Source organism: Anolis sagrei, chromosome 2, assembly GCF_037176765.1.
Source record: "Anolis sagrei isolate rAnoSag1 chromosome 2, rAnoSag1.mat, whole genome shotgun sequence".
Taxonomy (NCBI): domain Eukaryota; kingdom Metazoa; phylum Chordata; class Lepidosauria; order Squamata; family Dactyloidae; genus Anolis; species Anolis sagrei.
The window spans coordinates 76163310-76182042 of record NC_090022.1 but is presented as its reverse complement, the minus strand read 5'-3'; the positions used below and the strand labels follow the sequence as shown (position 1 = coordinate 76182042).

Here is an 18733-nt window from a genome sequence, read left to right as displayed (position 1 = left end):
ATTTGCATTTCAAATTTACAGGAGAGGAAAGACTCACAGAGAATACATAGAAGTGAGAAAACAATGACATTGTCAGGAGTTTTGAGTATAAAAAAAAGTGACTGGACTAGTTTTCAAAGAGAAAGCAAGTGGGATTTTCCAAAGGGGCTTCCTTTGCTTGCTCAAATGGGAGATGGATCAATTGGAGTCTGTTTTCTTCACTTGCCAATTCTGCTGGAGAAGACGCAGCAGGAGATGCACTACCTCTGTTGTGTACCTTCTGAAGCCCCAGAAGATATATTCCCTTTCTCTTTTCTGATATACTTTTCTCCACTTGGTAAGCCTACTGGAGAAGGCAGAAAAGAACACAGTTCTTACCAGTTGCTCTCTGCCTATGTGATCCTCCGAAGAGGAACTGTTTAATGCCAGGACATCTCAAGTTAGGCAAGCTCCTTGGAGATCACCCATGATTGCCTCTTATGATCTCTCTATCTTAGGAAAGGTAATCCCTGGTGGTATATGTCTTACATCTCTTTGAAATTGGTGGTGGGTTAAGAAAATAAATGCTATAATTGCTACTACAGCTCCATCCCTTGGTCTCCAGTGATTCCCTAGGAAACATACTCTTTCCTTTTATTTCAGCCTCAATTTACATTGTGAGTTCAAGATGGCTTTTTGTTTACCAGTAACTGGACTGCAGGATGTAGTGGAATAAATTTCACAGTGTACTAGAAAGATGTTTTATAGTGTACCACACACAAATGTATGTTGTCAGAACATTCATGTGGAACAGCATTAACTATAGTGGACATTTTGTGTAATTTCCCCAGTGACTCTATTCCCACCTCCTCCCAAGAATATGCCATTTCCTTATTCTATCACTGCAATGTTTTAATCTAAGGGATATTCCAAAAACTGTAATACTATTGCTACTCACAAACGCATTCATAAATGGGCAACAGTCATTCTGTTCCAGAGCAGTTTATTCTTTTAAAATGAGCCAAGTAAATGCAAATTCTTAAAGTAACATTAAAAATCATAATGTCTCTTTGGCAGCTGTTTTAGTATTTTGGTTACAGAATGGGTTGGCCTGTTATTGACCACTGTAGAAACCATATGGGTGTCAGCCAAACTCTCTGAGCAAGGCCTTTGTTCCTCTCATCTAGTGCAAAGCTTCATTTCTGGGCCCAATCCTTACCCAAGTAAAGACGAAGTCCACAAAAGAATTCTAACATTCTCAAGTTCTTCTTCCCTCCATTGCCGTGCCCACTTGGTCTTAGCACACTCACTTCCTTCACTTCTGAGCAGCACAATTTTTACCAAGACCTTGGGCTTTGTCATAGACCATGAAGAGTCCTCTTCAAACAACCCTGAAGTTCTTATCTATTGTCTCTGACCTCACAGCTTCATGAGACGGGCAAGATAATCCTTCCGCTTCTTTACTCCTGCCCATGTCTTGCTTTTGACATGAAACTTCAGCATCTCTGCTTTGAAGTCTTGGTGACGCATGGGACAGTAGCTCTGGGGCTCACACAGTTCCTGGAAGAAATGGAAGTGTTTCAAAAAATACAATCTGATGTGTGCTTAGCATCTAGTGAGCTCATCAATAGAAAAAATGTTCTGCAACTTTAAAAGGTGAAAAATACATTGAAAATACAAGTAAAAGGAACATGAACAGGACCTGAACATATAAAAAATGTTGCATCCCATAATGCTGTCCTTTCTTGCATCTCATGTTCCCATGTTGTAATAAACTACCCAACACTGTTCTTCATCTAACCCCCTACATTCTTAATCTGTAACGAAGCATGAAGAAGAAATATCATCACCATCAGGTTAGAGGGGACCACAAGGGCCATCTGATCCAATTCCCTTCTGCCACGGAGGAATACCCACTCAAAGCACTCCTGGCAGCCTCTGTTTAAAAGCCCTCCAATCCACCACTCTCCAAGGCAGTGCATTCTATTGTCAAATAGCTCTTACCATCAATATGTTCTTCCTAATGTTTAGTAGTATGTCCAGACCTTGTCCAGACCTTGAATCGGTGCCTAGCTGCTGTGTCGGACTGGATGAGAGCTAACAAATTGAAATTGAATCCAGACAACACAGAGGTCCTACTGGTCAGTCGTAAGGCCGAACAGGGTATAGGATTACAGCCTGTGTTAGACGGGGTTACACTTCCCCTGAAGACACAGGTTCGCAGCTTGGGAGTGATCCTGGACTCATCGCTGAGCCTGGAACCCCAGGTCTCAGCGGTGGCCGGGAGAGCTTTTGCGCAGTTAAAACTTGTGCACCAGTTGCACCCATACCCTCCTCTCCTTCAGGAGGAGGGTGAAGACGTGGTTATGGGACCAGGCCTTTGGGCAATCTGGCAATTAAATAAGACAATCAGACGAGTATGACCAGCAGGATTGATGAAGTGGAATTGAAAAGGAGAACTATGAGTTAGCGAACGCTGACCGTGTAGGAGGAGGAATTGGGTTTGTATTGGTTTTATTGATGTTATTGATTTTATTGGTATAACGTATGAATTGTTGTTAACTGTGAGTTTGATACAATTTTGTGTTTTGATTGTTCTGTGATGCAGGCATCAAATTGTGCCTTTGCTTTTGTAAGCCGCCCTGAGTCCCCCTTCGGGGTGAGAAGAGCGGGGTATAAGAACCCGAAATAATAAATAGTAGCAGTAGTAATTGTCATTTCTTACCCACCTCTCCCATGGTTCAAGGTGGGGAACAAAAACAAATTAAAATAGTAACACATAACATTAAAAGCATAACATCTGTAAAACAAATACACATATATAGAAAGAGGCAGTCCTATAGGTAACCTAGACCCAAACCATATATAGCTTTAAAGGCAACAACCAACACTTTGTAAATTTTCCTAAAAAAAAACTGGTATTCTGTAGAGTGGTTTTAATATTGATGTTTCAGTGACCAATCTGGCTAACATATTTTGAACTAACACAAGTTTCCAAACTTGGTACAAAGGTTGCCCAATGTATAGTGTATTGCTAGTCTAGCCCTGATGTTACCAGTATTCGGACCATCTTCTTTAGACCCCTTCAGTTCGAGGAAGGGGCACAACTAGTGTAGCTGCTGAAGCTGCTAAGAGGCACTCCTGGACATCCCCTTCAGGTGTACAACACAAAGTTTTCAGTTCTCCAAAACTCTTTATGTACAAGTTTTCTACACAGTACTACTACAGTAATTTATGCAGCTATTAGAGTTACTTTTCTAAGGTCTGATCCCGCCCAATAACAGCTGGCAGAATCACAATGGGGAACATTTTTATTTATTTATTTTACTTGGGGGCTAACATTTAGTAAGAGATGGAAAATGCCCAGCAATGTGTCTGCAGTACCAACACAGAAATTAAAATTAAATTATATAACATGTATTGCATCATCACATCTGGGGCTACTTGAGCATATCTTCTGTTCCTCCCCTGTAGCATTTTGACCATCTTCCGACCTGGGAGTCCCATCTTCCGATGGTATATCAATATATCTCTGGTTGTACTGATCCATTTAGTTTTCATGGCAAGAATACTGGGGTGGGTTGCCATTACGTTCCCCAGGGATCATATTTAGTCTGACCTCTCTGGCAAGACCTTCCCGTCTTGGGTGTCCCTTCACTGTTTCGCTCATGGCATCATCGAGGCTGCGATGATGCTAGCCAATTGTAAAGGTTGTACGCCAATTGTACAGGGCTGCCACCAATTTGCGATGTCTGCACACACCAGTTGTACAATTGTGCCAATTGCAAAGGTGCTGCAATTCCAACAACAGACAGGGTATAGGGTTTTTAACTTTAAAGAACCCACCCTCTGTCACCAATTGTATAGACTGTTCTTAAATTCTGCCACCGATTATACAGGTGTGGATGATTATGGATGTAATTAAGGTAACTGCCACCAACGTGAGGTATTGCCAATGAGAACTGGCTCCCCAGACGCAGATAAATGGAGATGACACGATCTTCAACAAAACTTAATAAGTTTATTTTGTACAAAGCGTATGGTCGCAGGCTGTTAATTAACTTGGAATAACTTAGAGAACTTTGAATGTAACTTGGTTTGCAAATACAGTTCACACTTCTAGATGACACAACTTGTGATTGACTTTTACTGTGGTGAAGCACTTTCTTAAACAATGTTTCCTGAGGTGAATAGCCTTCCTATTTGATCCTTTCATGATCAAATCCTAGATCTCTAGTTCTTCTCTAACTAGTGATCTAAACAAGCTTCCCTTAATCCTCTCTGACTAATGAAACTAATTAGGTTTCCCCCTTCAGCCTTCCTAGACTGAAGAAACTTCTGGCTATTCACACACACTGCTTCTTCACTCTCCACTCTCCTCTCTCAACTGCTAACTCCGACTGCTAACTCCCAACTGCTAAACTGAACTGCTTCTTTTCAAAACGCAAATAACATTCTCTTGCTAGGCTCCACCCACTTCTCACTCTCTTGCCTGGTCTCCTTGGCAACGCCACTGTGGATACAACCAGTTAACTCTAGCTTTCAGCTACTGTTACCAACACAAACATATTCTAACAGTTAAACATATACACACTATCAATAACTTCTGTACAGAGGCGCTCAATCTCCAGCACCATGGCAAGGCAACGATCCTTTGCTGGAGGTATTGTGCATACAGTTGGCTTTAAAGACTACTCGGAAATTTCATCTTGTTCAAAAGAATGTAAACTAGGGTATGTAGTCAGGAACATTTATCAACAGTTAATGGCTTTCCATGTGATTTCAGGAACAATTCAAAGGAGCCCACTGTACTCTGGATTACAATATCTGAGGACTGAACAACCCTGCCTCTTCCTTCTCAAAATTTTCAAGAGGTCCACAAATATAGCCATTATTACTGACCCAATTAACTATCCCTTTAAAGAAGAGCATGTCTTTCAAGGGTTAGTTAATTGGGTCAATAACAATGGCTATATTTGTACTATTTGTGGACCTCTTGAAAATCTTACAAACCAAATGTTTAGCTATAAAAGTCATATTTTTAGCTATACATAGCTCCCAAAGGCTTTCTGGCTTATAGAGTTCTGAGATGTCGCCTCTTTGGGAAATCACCCTGATGAAGCATTTTCAGACAATTGGGTACAGGTGACATTCTGTATTGACATCCCTGCTATGGACGGAATATGCCTTCACCTTCTGCTTGTAGTCCATCTGAATAAATGTGGAATTCCAAATTAATTGGCTAAGTTTCTTAACTAATAATAATTGGGAAATAAATGCTTATTCTGGTTTTATCTATACAGTGTAGAATGATGTTTTGCCACTTATTTGGATTTATTATTACAAAGCACTTTGTTAATATTTTGACCTAGAGAACAGAATAAAAATGTCTGCCAATGGAAGTTCAAGTAACACAAACTATGAGTATAATCATTTCTCTGTTTCCCAAAATAATGGAATTATAAGACACTCAAACCATTAAAACAGGAGTCTTCTTGTTACCTTGTATGCTAGGAAGAAATCCTTGTAACCACCTTGAAGGAGATAAAGTTCAGGGTAGTGTAGCGCAGGATATTCATTCATGCCTCGGTCTTCCTCCCTCAAATAGCGGCACCTTTGAGCAAACAAAAAGCCATGAGGAAATTATACCACATAGCAAATGCCCTCCCAAATCATCCTTTCATATCCTCTTAGACATGATCCCCTCCAGTGCTTTACTGGGGCCCACACTCACATCTTGGGTCCCCTCTCAGAAGAATATTCACAGTGGAAGACAAGGATGAGGCGCTTCTGTGGTGCTGGTGGGAGAAGAGGCTTCTTCAGAAAGAAATCAAAGAGATCATCTTGCCTGTGGATATTTAAAGCCCCCTGTAAGTGGGAGACAAAGAAGATTAAAAAAAAACATTAAAATATAGGCTCTCACGCATTCCTTGAACAGAATATGAATCCTTTACCTTGATGTGCCCCCCATGATACTCATAGGGGTAACGACAGTCAATGATGAAAAACTTCTCTATGAGGCTTTGGAACTGATCATGTATCAGAGCAGCCATCTGTAAGAAAAGCAGAGTAGTATCCAGCTTTAACTAGTCAACCTTTGACTTTGTCAGAAATCTGTTGTGTGAATAAAATGGCTGACTGTGGGAGGGTGCTGGGGGTGGTGAGGGAAAGATCAATTTATGCTACTCTGGGTTCATAAATGTTAGAGAAAACTACCCAAAAATATAGCAGAGCACCCAAAAACGCAAACAGAATGCTAATAGTTGAGCATTCAGTCCAAACTAGCAGAGTGTGAAGTGCCATGTGATGTGGCTGTAAAGAATTTAGCGCTTAGACGGGCAAAGATGCAAAGTCCTGTCTTTAAAAGTCACAAAAGGTTTATTTACAATTATAAAAACGAACTACATTTCTTAATAGTTAAGAACTGGGTCTGAGCTATTCTAACGCCCATCTCTTCTAAGTTCTCAAAGTCAGGGATAAAACACCAATCACTACATCTCTCCTGACACACACGCAGAAAAAGATCTCAAAGCACACAGCACATTCTCAAAGAGGTAAAAGTAGACATCAAAAGTAAAGGCTTGCTGTTCTACACAACTAATCAAAATGAGAGCAGACACAGAGAGGAAAGAAGAAATAGATAAATTCCGACTGTCATACAGGAGACATGGGGAAAGAAAACATTCAGCCTATTCTAACCTAACGAACTTGTTTCTCATTGAGGACTTGAGACTTGAGCAGTGTGGGGTTGAATCTCAGCAATAAAAAGACATTCAGGACAAAAGTGAAGTGGTGTAAGTATAGGCTGCTATTTTCCCTGTCAGTATATGCTTGCCTATCAGAAACTATCAGTCAACATTTGTGGGCAAGACTAAACGTAGGCTGTGATTGAGCTGGGACAATTTAGATAATACACAACTGAGTATTAAACACAGGCTTTTGAGGTGAGAGCCACAGGGTGATGGGCAGAGTGACTTCTAGAATGTTATAGAAGGAAGTGATAGCAACAGAAAGAAGTGGAGAGAGAGTTCAGGTAATATGGAGGAGAGAGAACAAATAAGTGGGACAAAGGATACACAAAAGAGGTGAGAGAATGAATGAACACAAGGGTGATGGCTTACAGTCTCAGAAGTGATGTATCTCAGGTCCTGATGCCTTCCTGATACTGTTGGCAGTGAATATACCTAAGAAGAAAACCACATTCAACTGTTGACTCTGCAATAACTCCAAGGCCTGTTTTTATTCTTCCGAACACTACATAGATGAACTCTAAAGCCAAGACAGTAATCCCAGATGCCTTTCATAGAATCACAGAGTAGGAATGGACCCATAGGCTATTGATTCCAACTTCCTGCTCAATGTAGGAGATCCAGCTACAGCATCCTAACAGTGTCTTTTTGAAGACAATGCAAGAAAGAGACACCAACACCTCTCTAGGCCATTGCTGAGCTATTCTAACTGTCAAAAATATTTCTAATGTTTGTTTAGCCAAGGCATACTTTCCCCCGGACTCACTGAGAATATTTCTGAAAAAAACTTGAATGTTTGAGTTGCAAGTTCTTTCTGCAAAAATATTGAAAATATGCTTTTGACTTTCTCTCCAAAAATATCCCCCAGTATTTTGAAATCCATGCTTCACTGCATAAAGCTTGCAAAACAAAATACTAGAAAATATGGAATAATACTTTTAGTTTGAAAACAAATATCCCATTAACAGAATAGCAGGGAGTCAAAAGGAGGAGTATATATTCTTTTCAAACATCTATACCCCAATTCATATGGGAGTCATTCTAAAAACAATGTTATTATTAAATTAATAAAATAGGGTGCAGGACAAGGAGGCAGAAATGGAGCATCATGACCCTCCTATCCTTGAAGCGAGCAAAAAATCCTGCACCTTCTGCATCTAAGGGGTGTCTTACATTGAATTGCTATTTAATGCTCATCAGAACTACTTCGTCTCTCCCCCCCCCCCACTTTCCCCCCTTTTTTGCTGAACACCAAATTAAGTCATGCTCCAACCAAACAGGATACCTTTCATTCTCCTAATGTTTGGTCTACAACTCCCATCCATCCCAACCAACACAACAAACGGTAAACTCCCTTAAGAACTAAAGCCCAAGACAAATTAAAGGCCCCAAGACTCCCATCTCTAGATTAAAAGAACAGTGAACGCCTACTATATCCAGTTGCATGCAACTGGACACTGTTTGAAGTCATCAACAAAGCTACTCTTCTGACCCTCTCCCCCCACCAACCCCGAAGGTCACAGGAGCCAGAAAAAACCTACGTACATTGGAGAAATCCCCAATCAGGTGTCTGAAGCTGGAGTCTTGATCAAGTGCTTTGACAATTTCAATGTCTGACAGGGAGGCTGTCTTCTTCAAAAACATGGTCTATAAAGAAATGGTCATCAGCAACATGAAAGCAAAAGAGTTCCTCGCCACCTACTTTGTATGGACAGAGGAAGAAAGATAAATCAGTGGAAGGTGGGGACTTTATCCTGGCAGGTGTGTTTCCAACAGCTTTCAATGCAGCATTGAGGAGTTGCCATTCTGTTTGCCACTAAATAAGCTCCCGCACACAAACCACAAGGGTATCTTGGAGGTTCCCCTGTTTGGTGGCTGCAGTAGTGGGATAAGAAGAAATCAACACAGTGGAATCAGGGGTGGGGATAAGTAGAAGTCTTCATATGTCTTACCCCATCTGCCTCTTCTTGGATTGTACTATTCTTCCATTTAACCTTGGAAGCCATTTGATCATCTTGGGCTTTTATTACCCTCTTCAACATAGGTCTGTTCAGTTTCTCTGGCAGTGATGGTGATCGGAAGAGGCGGCTCTTGTTCAATGAGACCTGCTCAGAGTAGGGTGCAAGCAGGAAAGGAAAGAAGGACAGGTCTGAGGTACAAAAACCTTTGCAAGTGTTGCAGCCCAGCCACCTGGATGATCCCTTTTCACCCAGACATCACACAGTTCAACAATAATGAGTTTATTAAGAAAGGAGTACATAAAACGTAATAGTTTCAAAATAGTGCAATAAAGTCTCTAAAAATTGTTTAAAATAAGCAAACTAAGCATGCAAGAAAGTCAAATCAAAGGCCAGCTTATAAAAGTGGTATCCAAGTTATTGTACATTCATGAGCTAGATATCAAGAGCTTGACGAAAGGCGAAGGCCCATTCTGAACATGAATCCAAAAATCACAGAAGGTAAGACAAGAAACGGTAATCCCAAGGTGGTGGCACTCACAAAATGACTATAATTCCAAAGGCTTGAAAACTTGAAACAAGATTTGTAATCCAAACAGGAGACATGCAATTTAAACAGGAAAACAAGATCCAAAAACCAAGAACCAGAACACCTGTCTTGGCGCTTTTGACAGGCAATTTGATACATGAAATTCCAACACTGATCTCTACACCAAACAAAGCCTCAGATTCCTTAAGAAGTCTTTCTCTTACCTAAACATCATTCTTTCCCACACTGGGCTCCCTTTGTTTATATTTCAGTCTCTGAGAACAACAAATCTGTCTCTGCTTCACACCCTCCCGTCTGAGCAATAAACACTGGGTTATCGGTAACTCTCAGGTCTCCTCCACGTTCCTTTCACAATCAATCCCTGGGAGACTCTCATGAGAAACAATCTGTTTCCCTGACAACAGATCTACCCAAAACACCTCAAAAAACACTTTTGCTTTCCCCACAGAAGTAACAGGCTCAAACAAAAAATCCTCAACCTCATCCTCAGAGGCAGAGGCTCCACAGGCCTCAACAGCAAGCCTCTCACTCAGTTTACAATGTTATTATACTTGGGGGCAAAGTCAGCTGCATCAGAAGTTTAGTTTATGGACATGATTAGCTAAATCAGAAATGGGAAACAAGTAGCCTCCTGTCCATGTGCCGTTTTGAGGAGGGGAGGAGGGCAACACAATGATAGACAGCATGGTGTAGGTGTGTGCCATTATACATTCTCCTGAATTAAGTGAATCAAATTATTTGATTGAGTCTCCCAGAGAAGTTTAACAGCCACATTTCCTCAACAACCTTGTAAGTAAAACCACAGTTTTAGTAGTCCACAGTATCTATGTCATTGATTTCCCTCGGGATCAACTTGGAGGGATTTTACATGTCTAAGCAAATCGATTTGCTATTTAGAAGGTATGAGCTTGTACTTGCCTCACTGATATTGATGTCCTGGGTGAGGAGAGGTCCAGACAATAAGGCAGCCATGCTGGAGTGATGATGCCCAGTGTGAGGCCTCTAAGGAAGAAGCACAGAACACAATAAATCAAAACACAGAACCAATGTAGGACAGCCAAATGCAAGAAAGGACAGAGCTTCTGCATCTTTAACAGTTGTGTGGAAGAAGGAATTTTGGCAAGTGCAGCAGGTATGACAAAGTACATTTTCTCTGAAATCCTTTCTTCCATAGAACCATAAATAATCCTTTCCCCTTTTTGCATTGGACCTCCCTAAATCTAAGGAAAGGTGCATAGTTCTGAATACAAAAGATTGTATTATAATAGAATTGTATTGTGTATTGATATATTGATGTAATTAAAAATGTCCAACAAGAATATAATGTACCCCCACAAAAAATGAGCATTTTTGCGATATATAGTGGAATAACAATATTAATCCTTCAACCAGTGAAAATACATACAAAATAGATTTGGTGGCTAAACTTTCTTTTTAGCTTTCTGAACCTCAGTGCTCAAAAAATTGAGAAAGATTTACGTGCTTGAAGTATGTGGTCTTCTACAACTGTGGAAGCTCAAATGATTGTAAAAAGACTTCTTGATAGAGACAGATCAATAGATTCGAGGCCAACACCACAATCCTATTCTTTACTAAACCTGGGAAACCATGCCTATTTTAAGCTTCCCTTTAATTTTCTTATTTTACATTTGTCTTATGTTCAGAATGACTACTTCTGCACTTTAAATTTGACAGAAATATCATTTAGATTGGCATCATACAGCCTGTTAGTTTGCCTCCCATAAGCCGTAGGATGTTGTGGAAGCGCTTCTTATGCCTTTGGTACACTGGCATGAAACTCTTTTGATATATAGAACAAATGGTTTTATACTGGCAAAGAGACACAAGGAAGAGGCATTATGGGGAGCAACAGGGAACATCTTGGATTCACAAGATCCAAGAAACCTTTGTCATTCTAGCATGCCATCCTATCTAAAGCTCTCTGCATTCATATTTACAACTTTGGAGAAGTTATATAATAGCATTGGTATTATCCAAGACCTACTTCTTTGATTCCCCAAGTAGCACAAATGCCTGCAGGGCAACCCTGTCATTCTCTCTTTACCTCTGACTCTTCCTGATTACTGGGATACATCTCTGGAAAGCTGTCCAGGCTATCTGGAGCTCTTGCCGATTCCACTGAAGCAATTGGACTGCCAAGGTCTTTGATCTCTAGGTCCCCAGCTTCCTGCAAGAAGAACAGAACCCACAGGTGACCACCCGAGAGCACCCCCTAACCCACCCTGCTAGAGACAGATGGCCTTGATAACTCAGACTTGCCAAACCCTCCCTTGCCCCACTTGTGTAACTAAGTAATTCCAGCCATCCATCTCTATCTATCTATCTTTCTATCTTTGGATAGCATAGGGAAGAGTTAACACTCCTGTGGTGTTTGTTTTGCTGTTTGTGTTCTTGTTCAGACTATTTCATCTCACTTTCCGCCCCTGTGATAATTAGATTTTGAAAAAAATTGGTTTGTCATGGAAACAAGGATTGGTGAGAAAGTTTCAGTTTTCTCACCCCAGTTCTTAACTATGAGCCATTTGTAAGTTGGGTATTTGTAACTCGGGAACTGCCTGTACTTGATATTTTCAAATGCAGTTATTTTCAAACAGTTAGTAAATCATATTAACTCACCAGCATTGCATTGTAACTGGCCAGCTGTGAATTTGGTAGTCTTTTCCGGAACAACAGGGACTTTGGCCATCCTAGATGATCATACAGTTTGCCTTCCTAAGAGGATATAAAGAAAAAAGAGCACTGATAATGAACTCCTACACTGGAGGCAAGAGCAGGGAAAATTCAGGGAGGAACTGGGGCAGGGGTGGACAACTTGCTGTCTTCCAGGTATTTTAGACAGTGCAGATCTCACCATTAATTATGTTGGCTAGGGATGAAGGGAATTACAGTCCAACTTTATCTGAAGGGCTGCCCTTTGCACTCTCTCCTGAGCTGGAGGCAAGCATGCCTGCCATGACACAGAGGAAGTGCCTAGATTCTGCAGCCTTTGGGTCCTCACAGCTGTTTGGCCTACAATTTACACATACATATGAGAAAAATGTTACTTAATGTCACTGGTACTCACATTCTCTTTGATTATGGAAGGACTGCTGTCCTCCCCAGTTACACAGTGAATTCCATGCGGGAGGTCTGGGGTGCTGCATCGTACCTGGGGCTGAATGGCCAGAAGCGAAATGTAAGAATGCTTTGTGCACATATAAATTATGAACTCCAGAACAGAAACAACTGGTATACCTGGCTCTGTGTAACATGATTTCATGGCCTGTCTGGAACCTGGAAATCAGCATATGTTGCTACTGTTATGAGTCTTAATATGACCCTATCAAGATTTTGGCAAGAGGTAGTTTTTGCCTTCCTCTAAGGTTCAGTTTGGACTGCTTAAGGTCAACCATTGGGTTTCCCAATAAAATGAAAGCATATCCAGTCCACGATTTATTTATTCAGATTTACACCCTGTTTCTCTCACAGAAGTGGGATCCATTCTCTTCTCACAATTGCTAATTTTGCCTATGGGATGCCTACAAGAAGGATATGAGTACAACAGCACTATAGCTTTCGTTTGTGCTCTCAAGCAACTGCTATACATACTGCTTCTAGTACTTGAGATAATTGCATTTCCATCATGACTGGTAGTCACTGAGAGCCTCGTCCTCCATGGATTTGTCCAGTCCCACTTCAAAGTATTCCAAGTTGGCAGCCACTCCTATATCGTTTGGTAAATAATTTCTCTGTTTCATTACACACTGTGCAAGAATCTATTTACCCAATGCCTAGAAAAGAAGGAATTCTCTCTTTCTTCCAAACGAATCTAATTCTAACACCTGTAGCTCTGGCGTTGAAGAAATAATATAAAAATAGAGTTCTGGCGCCATCTACTGGCCAAAGGAATACAAGCACGTGTTCCAGCAAAATCACAAAGTATAAGAATATCAAGTTGAACTGAAATGGATTTAAATACTTGTTCCTAGCTCAACAGGTTATTTTGGCTTCAAAGAACACACCTGCCTCCTTTCCGCCCCATAACCCACACTCCCCACTTCACTTCTTTTTTTCCTTGTCTTGTCAAGCTTGTAAATATCAAGACAGCGCTTCTCTTTTAATTTATTGGGAGAACACAATTGTTTTAAAATAGGGTAAAAATACAAGTAGGAAATACATAAATTCAAACAAACTCAAAATATACTCACTTGGAACAGCTGCACACCTTGCCTTCTGGAGCCTTTGCTGGAAGGGAAAGAAAAGATAACCAGTTAGAGTGGTTGGAGTTGCCTTCCCAGTAACTGTTAGGGCTGCTCTGGAAAGACTCCACAGAAGACCTAGAAATCAATTTACCACCCACTCTCAAATGTATTAACAGAACAATTACAATGTGTTGTCAAAGGCTTTCATGGCTGGAATCACTGGATTGCTGTGAGTTTTCCGGGCTGTATGGCCATGTTTCAGGAGCATTCTCTCCTAACATTTTGCCTGCATCTACAGCAGGCATCCTCAGAGGTTTGTGGGGTCTGCTGGAAATGACGCAAGTGGGGAATCTGCGGAATATCCAGTGCCCAAACACGAATCAAGGAACATGAAAAGCACTGCAGACTAATTCAACCTGAGAAGTCAACCATAGCAGAGCACCTGATGAACCAACCTGGACACAGCATATTATTTGAGAACACAGAAATGCTGGACCACTCTCACAACCACCATGTCAGACTACACAGAGAAGCCATTGAAATCCACAAACATGCTGACAATTTTAACAGAAAGGAGGGAACCATGAAAATGAACAAAATCTGGCTACCAGTATTTTAAAATACTCTAAAATCAGGACAGTAAATAAACACTCAAAATTAGGGGAATTCAAGGCAAGAATAAATCAGGGCTAATCACCTCCCAAGAAAGAATTCCCCCAGGCTGGAAGCAGCCAAGCTTTGAAGCTGCAAGGCTATTCAATGCTAATCAAGGGGGCCAATTGCAACATTCACACTTGCCTCAAGCAGACAAGAGTTCTTTCTCCCACCCTGGGCATTCCACAGATATATAAACCCAATTTTCATAGTTTCCAACAGACCTCACCATCTCTGAGGATAAATGTGGGTGAAACATTAGGAGAGAATGCTTCTGGAACATGGCCATACAGCCCAGAAAACTCTCTGCAACCCAGAGCAACTACTGCTTGTTTGTTTAGCCTGAACTATTTTAGCTGATTTTTAAAATCTTTTAATTGTGTTTTTAAGTATACCTTTAAATCATTTTAATATTGTCAAAAATGTAACCTTATTTAATGTTTACTTTTTTGTACATTATGACCCCCAGATCCACGGGACAGATATCCACTGTATCATTATCCACATCCAACAAAAGATGTCATCTCTAGTCATTTTCCAGAACATCATGAATGACTCTATGGTATTCTTGACCCTTTGGTCCTTAATTTCGATTCTGTTCAATAATATCCATGGATCCACATATCCACACAAAGTCTGGGAACATATCCCTCATGGACATGGGATGATACGACATGTTTTAAAATTTATTGTGTTTAAAATTTTAAGTCTCATTGAGTCCCAATTTTAGGAGAAAAGCTGAATATTAATAAATATAATAAATATAACAATGATATCTCAAGTTGATCAAAAGGTGGCACATAAAATAAAATTCAATACTCACTTTATTCTTATGCTGACTAACTTAGCAAAAAACAAGCCCTCAGTAGCACAGGTAATTGTGTCCTTTCAGATATTTTTGGATTCTAGCTCCCATAATCCTTCACTAATAGCTATGCTGGCCAGCAATGATGGTAACTGCATTTACACAAAAATATCTGGAGGGTCATTGCTGCCCACCCCCAGGTAGGCTGGCATTGCAGGTGCCATCAAAGAGATTTTCACTGAATTTTTAGCCATAAACTCTGATAAATTAAACAACATTGGTTAGCAGAATATATATGGAATCAAGATGTGCTCTAAAATGTGTAGGCAGATCTTACAGTAGATCCTGAAGTTCTCCTGAGTCCTTCTGATCTGCAACAAGAGGGAAAGAAGTCAGCAAAACAACAAAGGAAGGAGTCAGGAGTAAAATACAGCTGATGGGATAAATGTCAAAACAGTGCCTATGTCTACAAATGCAACTTGGTATCCTTCAGATGTTCTGGACTATACGTCTCATAATCTCCAACTACTGGCCGGATTGGCTGGTACTGTATTTAAAACATCTGGATACTCCTAGGTTAGCTATTTATTCATGGAATTACCAGGGAAAGCAAGAAAAAGGACAGCATCAAAGAAAGCTTACTGGTGGTTCACATCTCACCTGAAGCGTTTCAAATACATCTGCAAACTATTTACTGATAGACAATGGTATAAAGGTAATCCAAAACAAAGTACTTCGCTGAAGCTGGATTTTTTTTTTTTTTACAATATGCTTTGAATAGAAAGAGGAAAGTGAAGGCTCTAATTCCTGTGGAAAGTCACATTACCAGGATTAGGCAGGAGATTAAGAGACAATAACTCAGGTTGACCTTGAGTGTCTTAAGGTCATTTCTGATTTATGGCAAACTGCTTTGAGTCCTCCCGGGGTGAGAAAGGCGGTACATAAATACTGTAAATAAATAAATAATAAATAAACTTATCAGAAGGGGTTGAAAAAGATGAGCTGGTTGACAAGACTTGTGATAAGAAAATATATTACCATTAGGTGCATCGACACTATAGAAATAATAGTTGACATCACTTTAACTACCATGGCTTGATGTTAAAGAATCATAGGACTTGTAGTTTGCTGAGGCACCATCACTTTTTGGCTGAGAAGGCTAAAGACCTTGCAGAACTACAGCTTCCATGTTTCAATAGCACTGAGCCATGATTATTGTGATGTCAAACTACATTAAATCTGCAGTGTAGTTGCACAGTTATATTTATTGTGGAAATGATTAAATAGCAGATAGTATCAGAACTGTGTTTCTGGAAGTGATTATTACCATTTTCCAAAGTTTTTGAGGACTGGCTGAAGTTGAAGACAATTTCCTCTTCCCCGTTACTGAGATTGGAAAGATCTAGGCAGCGTCTTGGAGTGTCCCTGCAAAAATATAGTGAAAGGAATAAGTAGATAGAAACACAGTGTATAGAACTCCAGTGTGTTTTGGCTCTGGCAGTGCTGGACCAGAACCTAGGTTAGGAGATCGAGTGTCTAGTTTCCACTGGCCCATAGGAGTCATATTTGCCAACCACCCTGCATGAATACCAAAATTTGTGGATCTCAAGTTCCAGTATATCAGTGGTTCCCAGCCTGTGATCCGTGGACCACCAGTGGTCTGCACAGTTGCAATGAGAGTGACTGGTCTCTTGAAACCCTCTTATAGTACCGAGGCTTATTAAATATGGTTTTCTGTGGGTGAGCAGATGGCAACTACTGGATGGCGTATGTTCTGTACCAGGAACTAGAGCTGATGTGGACTATTCAATGCAATTTTCTGAATCAGCACCCCAAATAACCAAACTGAATCTAAAGTTGACCAAAAACTGATTTGTAACCCTTTTGGTATTAATGTTGGAGAGTGGTCCCTGGTCAAAAAAGGTTGGGAACCACTGCATTATATACAATGGCGCAGTAAAATCAAGGTTTATCTAAAATGGCAAAATCAAGATCTTGGAACCTGTGGATGCAGAATCCATGGATACAAAGAGCTGACTGTATTTTCCATTCCACATAACTGCCCTGAACATATTTACCCTCCTAGTGTGCTGAGGTTCCCAAAATCCCAGGTTATACTCAAGACTGGAGTAAGAGGTAGTTGTGGAGAAAGAGGTGGAGAGATCTCTGATTCCCGGAAAGTATTAAGCACCGTCCTGCAGCCAGATCGAAACCCAAGGTCTGAACGAAGCACATCCGCTTCAGTGGGAGGAATGCTCTCTGACATGATGAGCAGACACCTGAAGACAGACATATACACAACTTACTATTACTCCTTTCCCCCCTACTACAGATTGAGCATTCCATATTCAAAAAACCCAAATCTTCCAAAATTGTCCACACGGGTGGCTGAGACAGGGACATCTGTTCTTCCTGAAACAAACTTTTTCTCATGCACTAAATTAGCAAAAATAATTCCCCTGACAGTACATTGTTCTGCTCCTTTGACACCATTTAAGGCAAAATACAGTTTGAGCATCCCTTGTCTAAAATTTCATAATCCTCTAAAATCCAAAAAGGCCCACCAGGGTGGCAGAGATAGCAACACCTTTGCTTTTTCTGACATTGATTCAATGTACACAAACTTTGTTTCATGCACAAAGTTATTTTTATTTTACAATAATTGCATATAAAGTTCCTTTTTGCCTATGTGTGTAAAAGTACACATAAAATATAAATGAATTTTGTGTTTAAGTTTGGGCCCCGTCACCAAGATCTTTCATTAAAAGGTAAAGGTTGTCCCCTGACATTAAGTCCAGTCATGTCTGACTCTGGGGTGTGGTGCTCATCTCCATTTCTGAGCCGAAGAGCCGCCGTTGTCCATAGACACCTCCAAGGTCATGTGGCTAGCATGACTGCATGGATATTTCATTATGTATATGTAAATATCCTAAAATATGAAATGCTTCTGTTGCCACGTATTTCAGATAAGGATGATTCAACCTGTATAAACAGAAAGAAACAGCACAAGCACTAGAACCACGAATGCATCTATACTGAGCATGGGCAAACTTCGGCCCTCCAGGTGTTTTGGACTTCAACTCCCACAATTCCTGGCCTTAGGCCTTTTCCTTTCCCCCCTCAGCCGCTTAAGCTTAAGCAGCTGAGGGGGGAAAGGAAGGGGCCTGAGGCCAGGAATTGTGGGAGTTGAAGTCCAAAACACCTGGAGGGCCAAAGTTTGCTCATACCCATCTATACTATAAAATTAATGCAGTTTGACACCACTTTAATTGCCATTCCTCGATGCTATGGGATCATGGGAGGTGTAGTTTTGCACACTTTTAGCCTTCTCTACCAAGAGAGCTGGTGCCTCAACAAACTACAAATCCCAGAACTCCATAGCAGTGGTCCAGGAGAATTAAAGTGGTTTCAAACTGAATTAATTCTAGGTGTAGGTGAACCTATGTCCAGCTACAGAGATAAAAGGTATTATATGGTCGAAACCCACCTTAAGGGGTGTCAGTGGTGCTTTAGAAAAGTCAAACCCGTTGGATCTTGTCCACTAACAAGGCTGGCTGGCTGCAGGTTCTGCAATTAAGACAGCAATACGAATTGGCAGCCCCCAGTTCCGCGCAGTCTCAACAAGTCCTTCAAAAAGTCCCCCCTTCCTTGTGGACAAACTGACCCACCCCGCCCTTCCCGTCAAGAACACAATTGAATGTCAGACTATTCAATTTGCCGCCCTAACATCAACCAATCACAAGCCACGCCCTCCGCCCTCCCAGCCAATCAGCGAAGCCCAGAAGAAGAAAAGCTCCGGCTGTCCTTTCAACAGCTTTCTCATTGGTCCGATGCTCGCAGTGACGTCAAGGAGGAGG

General features: G+C 40.9%; 1 protein-coding gene across 2 annotated transcripts; it reads right to left on the bottom strand.

Annotated features, from left to right (window-relative positions):
• Positions 1–944: 944 nt before the first annotated feature.
• On the bottom strand, positions 945–18593 carry CDC25C (cell division cycle 25C). 2 transcript variants are annotated; one of them, XM_060765690.2, is made up of 16 exons: positions 18364–18593; positions 16955–17155; positions 16204–16301; positions 15214–15247; positions 13424–13460; positions 12301–12390; positions 11853–11948; positions 11281–11403; positions 10134–10217; positions 8660–8812; positions 8253–8354; positions 7080–7142; positions 5913–6011; positions 5693–5826; positions 5461–5572; positions 945–1518 (listed from the first exon to the last, which is right to left on the bottom strand). In XM_060765690.2, exons 2-16 carry the CDS (start codon positions 17140–17142, stop codon positions 1378–1380), a joined length of 1554 nt encoding a protein of 517 aa, XP_060621673.2. In that variant the 5' UTR covers positions 17143–17155; positions 18364–18593; the 3' UTR covers positions 945–1377. The 2 variants fall into 2 exon arrangements, with proteins under 2 accessions (XP_060621673.2, XP_060621674.2); XM_060765691.2 differs by lacking the exon at positions 12301–12390.
• Between the last annotated feature and the right edge of the window lie 140 nt (positions 18594–18733).